The sequence below is a fragment of the Erythrolamprus reginae genome, chromosome 2, assembly GCF_031021105.1.
Source record: "Erythrolamprus reginae isolate rEryReg1 chromosome 2, rEryReg1.hap1, whole genome shotgun sequence".
Classification (NCBI taxonomy): domain Eukaryota; kingdom Metazoa; phylum Chordata; class Lepidosauria; order Squamata; family Dipsadidae; genus Erythrolamprus; species Erythrolamprus reginae.
The window spans coordinates 128,429,046-128,441,608 of NC_091951.1; the positions used below are offsets into that span (position 1 = coordinate 128,429,046).

At 37.5% G+C, this 12,563-nt stretch overlaps 1 protein-coding gene across 1 annotated transcript in view; it reads left to right on the top strand.

The window, feature by feature from the left end:
• Positions 1–1,107: 1,107 nt before the first annotated feature.
• The window catches only part of LCP2 (lymphocyte cytosolic protein 2), a 53,506-nt gene continuing 42,050 nt past the window's right edge, over positions 1,108–12,563 (top strand). The window contains exons 1-3 of the mRNA XM_070736747.1: positions 1,108–1,366; positions 6,953–7,015; positions 7,376–7,422. Coding sequence (XP_070592848.1) covers positions 1,289–1,366; positions 6,953–7,015; positions 7,376–7,422 — 188 coding nt within the window. The 5' untranslated portion in view covers positions 1,108–1,288. The remainder of the gene's footprint in view (positions 1,367–6,952; positions 7,016–7,375; positions 7,423–12,563) is intronic.

Here is a 12,563-nt window from a genome sequence, read left to right on the forward strand (position 1 = left end):
GAACAGTCCTGATTTTATTGATCCCATATCTATTTTGTTATTATTTTTTCCACATCTTTACTTTGCATTTGCCTAGCATTATTATTATTATTATTATTATTATTATTATTATTATTATTATTAAATTTGTATGCCGCCCCTCCCTGAAAACTTGCAGCGGCTCACAACAATGTTGCACAGTACTTGAAAGATAATGAAGACTAACAGCTGAAGTGGACAATGGAGCTTCAGTTGCACAATTGTGGTTTCCATCTTTTTCCTTTTTCTCCCTCCTCCTCTTCTTCCTCTTCCGTTTTGTAGCAGCATGACGTTATGATGGTGTCTGTGAGAAAGACACACTTGTGCTTGCGTCTTTGATTAGACTTATCCATTATACTGAATCAAAATGAGCTGGGTGTGATCTGAATCCAGGATCTTTATTTACAAATCACAATTTCTAGTTTAAATGTTATTTCTTTAATTTGTTATATTTACTGTGAAGCCAGATAATAGTGACTTATTCAATAAAGCTTCAATAAATAAGTCTAGGCTTCATTCAGTGGGTCAACACAATCTTTCAGAACTTTCTTTCCGATTATGTTCTTGATCTTTGGCTATCTTTATTTTTGGCTGTTTTTCAAATTTACTAAAGAACTAGAGATTTTGTCACCCCAGAACAAGATGGTTATATTAATTGTAAGATAAGTGTCAAATTTTGAAATGCAATTTTACATATTCAATACATTTCAGATAATTCTGAGAGGGGAACAGAGGAAGACAGATTCTGGCTTCTTTATTTTCTATTATAATATGTGATTCCTACTTTTTTTTCTTTTTAATCATGAATACAAAAAAAAAATCTCCTTCTTCAGTCTCAATATATTATCATATTTTTTTTGCCCAATGCAACTGACTCCCCCAGTTGGGTTGATCCATAGCTTCTCGCATTTGAGCAGAACAATATCTTTTCTCAAAGGTAACAAATGATTTTTAAAGCTTCTTTTGCAATAATGGAATTTATTTCCTTAGTTGTGTATTTAGATTCAGAAAAGGAAGTGGTGAAACCAGGCTGCTTGCTAACAGGTTTTCTGAGAAAGAGACTGTTCAACTCATACCGGAAGCTTTGCTGTCTTAGGTTGCAGCACACTTCTAAGGAAAGTCAAAACCCAGGAGTTCAATTTATTTTAAATGAATTCCGTAGATCTGCTGCATTTTTCCTGCTTCCATTGCTGTTGAGGAGATATCCTACAGTGTGTCACAGTGGAAGATTAACATGTTTTGCTTCCTAACTGACTAACCAGAATCAAAAATGGATTTACGAAGCACTCCCTATCGCTCCGAAGTGGTCCGCTGGTCACCCAATGAATTGGCAGACTACTTTAGGAGGGTAAGTTTAATTTTATTTAACAATGTCATCTTTACCATTTCCTATTAGCACACAAAATTTCTCCATTGGAAAGCCTGAGCTGCTGTCTGTTTTCCTAATATCCAGAAATATATATTTTTCTGTACATATATGTTTTTAAGGAATTTTAGCTTTTCAAAGTGATTCTTCCCTGAGAATTTGCTATCTTAGATTGCATCTTGGGAGAAATGTGTTGTTGTTGTTATATTATGATTATCATGATTGTGATTGTGATTATGAGTATTGTTATGGTTATGATTACTACTTCTGCTGCTATTACTACTAGTAGTAGTCTTATTACTATTATTATTTGTTACTCTCTCTCCACTTATTTGTAATAAGAGCTTGGAATTCTACCAGTTGGGAATAAAGTCGTGTGGTTTCGCTGTAAAGTATGAGTGAATGACTGCCATTAAAGTTACTAAGGGCCGGATTATTTACATCCAATTTGCATCATGATTTAAATCTATTTAGGCCTTGAAGGCAAGGCAAATTCTTTTTTCTTTATTTCTTTGCCTACACATTCCTCAAAGAGATAGAGGCGGCATTTCTGCCTCAAAGCAAAGCTTGAAACCTAGCTGACTTTTGATCTGGAGGGCCCTAACTGAAGGCTTTAAAGCAAAAGACACATTTCTCACCATTAATGCTCGGCGAGAAAAAGAAGCATTTGGTTGTGCTTTCTAAAGTTCTCTGAGAAGGCTTTCTTGCATAGCCTGGTGTTTTAGCTTTATAACTATTGGAAGAAGGATAAGAACCGAATTGCAAGGAGCTATTGCTGTGCCAGGAAGAGGGCATTCTTATGATCACACACTGGCGCTTGCATGTAGCAAATGTGTTTGTGTTTGCTATAAAATGCCGTCTCCCCTTATTATTTATTTCCTTCTCCCAAATTGAATTCCAGTATGCATAGATTGTACTGCCAAGCTTTGAACATTGCTTTTAGAACCAACAGTGGGCAGCATTAAAAACAATTTAATTCTAGAAATAGTTTGTCGTCTCACTAAGTTTCCTTCTAATTTTCCATCCCTTTATGTCAATTGTTCTCTCTTCAATACCAGGTTAACTTTGATAAGTGTCTAGGTGCTACATAGACACCCCAAATAGTAATGCAGCAGTATTAGGGCCAGTGGTTCAGGTTCAGCTTCATGTAGCTTTCAGGAGACACATCACTTCCTGCCTTGACTGAACTATGCGGCTGCGACAACTTAATTTATTTTTCCTACGATTCGTAGCAGTGTGCTTTTGCAGTTGAATACCATGTTAGCAGTCAGAGAGAAGTTAAACCAAGTGGCAGACTTCATTATAGAGGAGTGGAGACAGCAGGAGCACTGACAATAACACTACCTTGGACTTACAGGTCTTCTAGCCTTGACAGATTTAATTAGTCTCTTTCAGCTTTATTATACCTTCAGGCAATAGTCAACAATAAATCAAGCTCGAGTGACAACTTTGCAGTAGCCCAGCAACAGACTACAATTCTGTGTAGTTCAAATGAATGTACAGATTAAATCTTTTATAAAACCTGATTTCTTGTTCTTCTTGTTCTTTTTTTTTACTAATTGATTTTGTGTTCACCAGATATACCCTTCTTACATTGCCCTTACACACTTGTGGTTTATTATTTACTTACTTACTTACTTACTTACTTACTTACTTACTTACTTACTTACTTACTTACTATGAGTCTACGAAGAGGGGCGGCATACAAATCTAATAAATAAATAGATAGATAGATAGATAGATAGATAGATAGATAGATAGATAGATAGATAGACAGACAAACAAACAAACAAACAAACACTCATTTATTCTTTTATTAGATTTGTATGCTGCCTATTCTCTAGAGACTCAGGGTGACTAAGCTATAGCCTATAATTATTTTATTAAAAAATTGTCTTGGAATAACACATGGACACAAGTCTGGATTTTAAAATGGCTTACTTTATTGAATAAATTGTAAAATACTTGTTGGACAAGAGAAGGTTCCCCCTGGGCTTTCCCTTGTTCTCTGCCACACCATTTAACATGTGGGGAGGTTTAACCCAGTTTCCCCTTCTGGGATCCTGACATAGGTGAGTCCCAATAGCACCTCCCTCAATAACTCTGGCCCGAGATGCCCGGAGCTTCTGGCAAGGGGCAGCCAATCACCTTCCAAAAGGCACCCTGAAGGAGAACGTGCAGCTGCTGCTAACACCCAGTTCCTCCCCCAACCTGCACCCCCACCAGTGACCAAAGGGGTTAAATTAATGTGTAATGAAAATGGAATTGTCAACTAAAGCCCCCCATACCTATTGCCTCTCATGCTTTTTGGTGTGGAGTAGGTGAAAAAACGGCTGTCAACAAAAGGGCTAATGCCACAAAAAAATCCTACTTGGCCCCCATTGGCAATCATAATACACCAATAGGTAAAGGGGGGGGTGCTTCCAGTTACAATCCAAAAAGAGAACGATCCTGTGATGGGGCGGCCTTTAAATACCCAGTGCTTCCCTGGTGACACCTGCGCAGTTAGCTGTGAGGCCTAGCTTTTGCGTGAGATCGCCCCCTCCACATGATGGAGCCCATGCTTTCATCTCCATCGGCAAATTCGTCAGTGGGTAAGCCCGCTTGCCTTCAAATCTCAGCAGACAACCAGCTTTTGTACAAAATAACTGGTTTTGCACATTCTAGTTTTCCTCAAAATATTGCACACAGCCACAAGATATTGATTTTCATGCTCTCTGCATCTTAAAAGTCACATTTCTTTCATGTGGTTCTCCATTACAATATGAGTTGATCACATTAATAGGTGATTGATCCCATGTTCCTCCTCTTACCTGGAAACTTACTGGAAATTTCTGAAAATAGCATATACTCCATTAGCTTCTTCCAGTGACTATGCTGTCTTGGAAAAAATCATAGTGGCCATATTTTCTTGGGGAAAAACAAGGAGAAATCTTAAAAAGGGAACAAATATGAAAGTGGTTCATAATAATAAAAAACCAATTGTTTATAACTTTGCCTTGCAATCCAATCCAAAAGCAAGATCAAGAAAATAAAACAAAAACAAATCTAAAGCTCAGCTCTCAGAAAGAGGACGATTCAACCTAATTTCCTTAAATTAAAATATAAAAACTATCTTTGTAATAACTGTTTTGGACTGTTAGCCTGTGTCAAATTTACCAGTTAGATCAGGGGGGTCAAACTGGCAGGCCCTGGGTTGGATGTGTCATGTGCAGGCCACGCCCACCCCAGTTCCACCAATGGAAAAAACATCACAAAATGTCATGTGACAGCAATGTGACATGGCAAATTTGACACCTGTGAGTTAGATGAAGCCATTTCGTGTGTAGTGTCAGTGTTACTTGATGCCTGAATGATATTATTATTTAGGAATATCAAGATATATATTTTTTGTATTTTCTAAAGTAATTTTGAGAGCTAAACTGCTTGAATGACTTATGCCATACATATATTGTCACCTATGTTGGTCCTATATTTGACTTCTGACATGGGGGGCTTTTTATTTTTATAGTAGTGTTGAGGAGTCAAAAACTTTTCTAGACCATTCTTCGGGGTGAAATTGTGTGTGGATGCCTGAATGATATTATTATTATTATTTAGGAATATCAAGATATTCCTAAATAATATTCTTTAATTACTATAATATTCTTTAATTACTATCTTGCTTGAGGGTGGGACTTTGATTTATTATTGAGGACTATTGTATGTATTTATGATCACTAAGTAGGGATCCATTTTATTCCTCTGCCTAAAATGTATGCTGCTGGAAGAAAAACTCAATAAGGATATGAGTGAGATGTTCTATGTTTTGGTTCAAGAAGAGAAATTTCAGCCAATCAGGAAACTCTCATGAATTCAGTGTTCACCAGAATGAATATAATGTAACCTGTAATGAAATGTATTGAATTCATTGAAAACTGAACTTAAATTTGGGGGAGACGGGACCCAGAACATTGTTTCTGTCTTGGTTTATACACTGTTTATCTGAACTTCCTGTCCACTCTTAACATGAAAACAAAAGTTCTTCAAAATTTAAGAGAGAGATTTTTTTTTCCAGCAAGCCTTTTTTAAAAAAACTAAAGTTATGTAGCCACATTGTTTCAATTAAAAGTATCATCCAGCAGTTCCCATTGGTAGAAAATAAATTGTGAATGAATGTCAATCTCTTGATCCATGTGCAGGATGTAGTAGTAAAGATATATGAGATGTAGGTGAGACTATAGGACAGGGGACGGAAGGCACTCTAGTGCGCTTATGTACGCTTATGTATGGGCAAACAAGTAAGTGCCCACTCGCTTCTGCCCACTGCCATTTGCCCCCCCCACTGCCCTCTTGCCACCGTTCGCCTCACTTGCCTCTCACTCTTGGGGTAGACGGCGGCAGTGCAGGTGGTGGTGGGAGCTGGTGTGAGAGGCGAGCAAGGGGCGAACGGTGGGGAAAGGCAGTGCCCACGGCAGGGCAGTGTGTAGCTTAGCTGTGGTGGCGATGCCAGGCACACACCACCGGTGCTTCCCCAGACCTACGTCTGCACTACCCCACCGTGAGTGCTGCCTTCCCCTGCCGTTCACCCCTTGCTCACCTCTCGTGCCAGCTCCCCCAACTGCCTGTGCTGCTGCCATTTGCCCCAAGAGCGAGAGGTGAGTGAGGCAAACGGTGGCAAGTGGGGGGGCAAAGTGGGCAATGGCGAGCGGGCACTTACTTGTTTGCCCATTTCCACGTGGGTGGTGAGGAGAGCTGGAGTGAGAGGCGAGCGAGAGGTGAATGGCAGGGGAAGGCAGCACTCGTGGCGGGGCAAGGCAGGCACCCAGCATCGCCACCGGAGCTAGGCTACATGGCCACCACCGGAACCGCATTCATCACTGTTTAGGCTGGGGCCCACCACTGATCCTGACAGAACATTAGCCAAAGCTGGGCAAAAGCCCTCTTCCACCTGCTCTTTTAGATGAAAACAAACTGATCAATTAGAAAAGCAAATACATTAATAGGGGCTTTCTAAGGCTAAATAAGTTGAGACTGTGCAAGTTGTGAAGCTGTACAGAAGACACATTTCACTGAACTGATGCTTAAATGGTAATTTTAAAAATCTTACAGTACTCTTCTCACTGTGGATAGTTATGATGTTAGAGCTAAAATTACATGATCTCTTCTGCAATTAAGGTTTATTTTTTAAATAAAAACACTCTAAAAATCAGGTTAGATCTGCATTTGAAAGCTCTGAGAAATTGTGTCTTTAGCCTTTTAGTTCTTGATGATGAAACAGTCTTGAATACTACATCTGACTGCTATCATTATAGAAACAATTATGGAGTCATAACTCCCACTCAATTTAAGTGTTATTTCTGAAGAAGCATGTTTAATTTTATTCAGACGTTTTAAATCTGGTTACAAATATGCTTGTAATTATTAATAGTGCAAGCCTAATAATACAAAATTGTGCATACCGTTTGAATTTTGGTGGCATTTATTTCTCAAAAATATGAATTAGAGGATGGCAGGCTATCAGTGATTTTTTACATTAACAAAGTTTATGTAAGATCTTATCATTAACAAATTTATTTTCATTTGCAGTTAAACTTCAAGGATTGCGAGAAAGTTGTTAGGAAACTTAACATAACTGGGCAAAGATTTCTGGTAAGTTTTTCAATACTTTTATAGACTTGCAGAATATAGAGTTGGAATTGAACATAAGGATTATTTAAGTCAAGAACACCATTTAAACCTCGCTACAATTTTCAGAAAGATATGTCAAAAGTACTACTTTGGGTATGCAATCAGTTAATCAATCAATCAATCATCATTGATGGATAATAAAAACAAAGCACTGGTAAAGAAAATAAAGGGATGAGGAAACAGCATGTGTCTCAAGTTATATTTAAGCAAATATCACTCTCATGTGACCTCGCAATTCTATTTTTATTTTATAATAAGCATCCTCAGTAACCAAATGATGGCACGTGCCTAATTGTAGCATGCTGCTTTTTTTTGTTTCAGAACATGTCTGAAAATGATATTCAGAAGTTTCCAAAGCTAAAAGTTCCGTAAGTAAATCACATGCATTTTAAAATCTGATTCTGTCATCAGTAAGTTGATGCTAAATATATGGAAAAGAAAACCATCACAATCCAATTAAAAGGAAAACTATTAACTTGAACACAAGTTCTGCTTATGCTCACTAGAAGACTACCTCCCCTTCTCCCCATCTCAAATTGCCTCGGCCTAGATCAGATAAAATTAATTTCCTTTCCGTGACGATGTAGAGATGAGGGCAGAAAGATACCACAATTGTTGGCCCAAACAGGAAATACTACTGGAATCTACATGAGGAATAGATACAACCAATACAAATTTAAACAACTTGGTCAGAATCCAAACTGAGTTTATTTATTTATTTATAAATAAGTATACCTAAAGTAAAGAACTTGGGTAAAATTTAAGTTGTGTTGGATTCAGATTTCACTCAAATCAGTAAGAATAAGTCATGACCACTCTTTTGTCAAAATTACTATGGGACCATAAAGAAGTTGAATTAGATGCCATTGATGCCATTATTATTTTCTAACATTTATTCTAGACTTAAATGTAGAAAAAAGTAGAAATAATGATAAGGTGGAAAACTATTTCAATTTTTTACAGGCAAATATAGTATCCTTTTTTCTTCCTTATATAAAGTTGTCGCTGTTCTGCTTGGCCAGCTGGCCACACAACAAAGCAGTGTACAAACACACACACAGAGAGAGACACACACACTGAAGTTTGCAAAAAGCAAAGTTCTATCTATGTATAAAATTGGCTTAGAGCCACAGCAACTGCAAAGGAATGTTGGTTTACAATCCAAAGGTCAGGATTAACAACTGAAGCCAGCAACAAGCCTGCTTCTGCCAATTACTTACTTGGCTGAGTTTCAGAGTTCCAAAGTTGTCCACAATAAAGGCTAAACCACAAAGCTTCACTGTCTCTGTTTCTTTCAAATCCGAATGATAATTTCCCACACTGCCTTTTGCAAGTCCTTCCCTTTTTAATATCTGCTGCAGCTTCCTTAATTGCATACATCTGTGCCTTAGAATCTCTTCTGCATCTGCACAGCTGCTCCTGGCGTTCCAACATTCTATGCACCTTTACATTGAGGATGGGGTCATCCATCACCCCCTCCTCATCTGACCCAGATGAGGCACTGACTGAAGAGCCTACAGGCTCTGTAGGCCTCTCTGCCTCTCCAGCACCTTCCACATCCACCTCTCCTTCCCCCTCACTGTCTGATTCCTCTGTAAGCCAAACAGGCCTTCTTTGATCCGACGGACCCGTCTCTAAAGCTCCAAATTAGATTTTATTGCAAGAAATGTCAGGAACCTTCTAAAACTTTCACAATCTTTTATTTTGCATTTAACTTTTCACATCAGGGAAGGATAGAGATGTATAGAGAACAATCAATTGCGTTGGTATAAACTAGATTTAGTGATGCTTTCTTTTCTTATCTGCTTTCTTTAATATGGTTTGGTTACTACTTCTTTCTTCAGTGCTGTGTAAAACACCACTCATTACCACAAAAGGGAGCAACGTGTTTGAGTTTGTAAGAATGCATGTCTAAAATTTAATTGTTATCAAGCAAAAACCATTCATTCCTGTCTTCTATAATAGGCAATTGATATGAATATATAAATTACATAATCCATTGATACAGGGGTGAAATCCAGCAGGTTCTGACAGGTTCTGAATAACCAATAGCAGAAATTTTGAGTAGTTTGGAGAACTGGCAAATACCATCTCTAGCTGATCCCAGAGTGGGGTGGGAATGGATATTTTTGCAATATCCTTCCTCCAGGAATGGAAAGAGAATAGAAATTTTGCAGTATCCTTCCCCTGTCACGCCCACCAAGCCACATCATGCCAACCAAGCTACACCCACAGAACCAATAGTAAAAAAAAAAAAAAGAAGAAGAATTTCATCACTGCATTGATATTTTGATTTACAAGCTTATGGCTTTTTAAAAAAAAAAATCATTCTGGCACTATTATTGTCTTTCTTTAATTGCTTTAGAAGTGTTGTTGTACTGCAGTTCTACTATGTGCATTTTTTAAAACCTAAACTATTGCTATGGGATCTTTGCAAATTCACGCAACAATTTATTGAGATTATTTCAATACATTTAGGGAATATAAATAATATTCTGATATAAATGCAACCACTGTATAGAATTCCAATTTCTGAAATATGTTGAAATTGTTCCTGGCTGTTCCAAATATAGCCCAGAACTCTTCAGGTATCCTAGGCAGAATCCTTCTGGGTAAGAATTGAAAACCTTTAGTAACAAAATATATTGAGGGCTCCAGGATGTGGAGTGCTATAGTATAAGAACGCTTGCTTGATCTTTTCTGCAATATTTTGATATGGTTTTTCCTTTCAGTAGCATGTGTTTTCCTGTCGCGGCTTCACTCTCCAAAATAGCTTGAAGATCACATGTTTTGCAACACACAATATCACCTTCTTTTATTACCACCCACGTAGTAGTTTTCAAGTTTCCCTCAGCCCCCATTTATAGTTCTTTTGCTTTTCTTCTCAACCATCTTGAACAATGGCAATGTTTAGAATAGGGGGAACAATGGTAGTTTTGTAATTGAAAATGAATTACTGTTTTTCATAGGCCTTATACAGGAATTATTTAGACTGACCAATCAGAGGCTCAGATTGTGTTGGATTATGGAAAAAAGCACTGAGAAAGCTTTATTGGTGTCTGCCCAAAATAGAAAACATACCACCTGAGAGTCGTACCTTTGCCACCAATATTCTGTGGGATTTGATTAACGTGCATGAACTAAGACAAAGAGAAAACAGAGGAGACCTGTATGTAGCCTGTTAATGGAATAAAGTTTGGAACCCTTGTACATGCATAGCATGGCATAAATCACATGAACTCATGTTACATTGTGGTCACTGTTTGTTTTCTGATTGTATTGTGCTTTATTCTGGCAGATTGCCAAACACAGAAAATACTTCGTTTTGCTTTGCAGGCAGATTGACAAATGCAAAAGGATGCCGTTCCAATAGTATTGCTGTTGCTCATTCAAGTTGCTAAATATAAAAGCTATTGTTTTATTTGTTTAATTAAAAAAAGTCCCAAACTAATTGCCACTTAGATTTTTGTTTACTATTCATGAGCTTTGTTGAAATCTGTCACTATGAACATCTCTGCTAAATTTAGTTTTATTGCTTTTTCTTCAAGCAGAAGTTTCAGAACCATCTTTAATGGTTGCTTCCACTATTTGCTAGGAGGTTTTTGTTTTTTTTAAAGAAATATATTCACATGGTCGATTTTGTTTGTGTGCGTGTTGGCTAATACACAGCAGATACATATCTCCTATTGCTCCATTAATTTTAAATGCTCAATGATAAGAGCTCTGGATATGTTTTTAAATTTTATTCATTTGGAACACAGACCATTCAAATGTTCTTATATTTCACTTTATTGCACATTACGATGCATCTGTCCACCCATCCAACCACTTACATGTTTGTCAAGACCAATGAGTATAAATTTGTCACTTCGTATTACTCAAGAAAAGTAGATGACTTAATAAAAAGCAATGAGAGTCATATGCAATTTCCCATCAAACGTTATTATCCAATTTACCATATTCATTCATATCTTATATATAGATGTATTGGCTGAATTAATCCATTGGACTAAGCCAATAATATGTTTGGTTTGGTTTTTGTTTAAACTTTGTATGACTCTTGCAATTTATCAGGTGTGATTGTGACACAGAGTTATAACTCAACTTTGGATTACTTTATAGTGTTTTAAACAAAATATGTGCTAATGCTACATGTAGCATCAGTATCCTTCCTTCCTTTCTTACACGAGACTTCTGCTATATTGCTTATGTGCCATTGAGTCAATGTTGACTCTTAGTGACCACGTAGATGGATTTTCTCCAGGATATTAGATCATCCAACACGAAACCCAACCACCTTGCTGCTGGTTGTGCCTTTTCTTTTTCATGACACTTCTTGGCATTATGAACATCTCCAGAGAGATCTTTGCATAATGTATCAAACATATAACAATTTCAGTTTGGTCACTGCATGTCAAATGAGAACTCTAAATTGATTTGTGCTAAGATATATTTGCTTGATTTCAGGAGTTTTTTTCAACACCAAAGTTCAAAAGCAATCAGAATTCTTTCTATTTTACTGTTTCAAATTTTTAATTCCATAGAGTTTCACAGGGGAAGTATTTTTGCATGAGTCCGATCTTTATAGATATAAACACATCCCAGAATCTGAATATCTTTTTCAAGGTCTTGATCATGATTCTACCAAATGCTGATGTGTGGATATGTTTTTTAAAAAATGTGGTTCCTTCAGTTTTACACGATTCTAAAGACAAATACTATTTAATATTTCAGTATCTTGATCATCAATTTTAAAGCTTATTGCTATATATACAAACATATTATAAACCATTCTTTTTTCAACCAAAATAGTAGAGTGTTAGGCCTGAAGACCATCTTTTACTTTGGATCTTCAGGGCTGCCACACTCGGTGGATGGCCATGCTGTGGGAAATGGGGGCAGGGGAAGGGGGGGTTGGATGGAGACAAGGTGAGATGTATAGCAATAACAACATTGCCTGAGAGTCAAAGACATTCAGCCTGAACCTGGAGAGGCATTACTGGGAAACAATTCCAGTCTGTACAGTGACCTGATTGGACCATGTGATGAGACATGTAGGTGTAGGGGAAGGGACTTTGACTTTCCTTTGGGTTGGGAAAACCCGAGGGCCTTTCAGATTCGGGTTTTCCAAGATATGCCAATATGACATCTCTAATAAAATAAAACTTTGAGGAAGATGCCTACCTTGCAGTTTTATTTCTGTTTGGGGAGTGTTACTTGGAACCCTGACACTGAAAGCAAAAAATTATTTAGGTTAAACCCCCCCCCCCCCCCCACACACACACACAATTTTCTATAAGCAAACTACTCAGAGGAGAAAAGTTCGGGCTTCAAGCAGCCTTTAAAAGGCTAGTGGCCCATGAAAAATTCTGGAGTTGAGTCTTCATTAAGTTGAGCTTAATCATTCTTGCCTTCTTAAAAACATCCTTGTAGTGTTGTTCTTGGTTTTTTTTTGGCAACAGTGGGGTTCTTTTTCCTGATTTTGCCTCCAGTCCTGAAGTTCTCTATG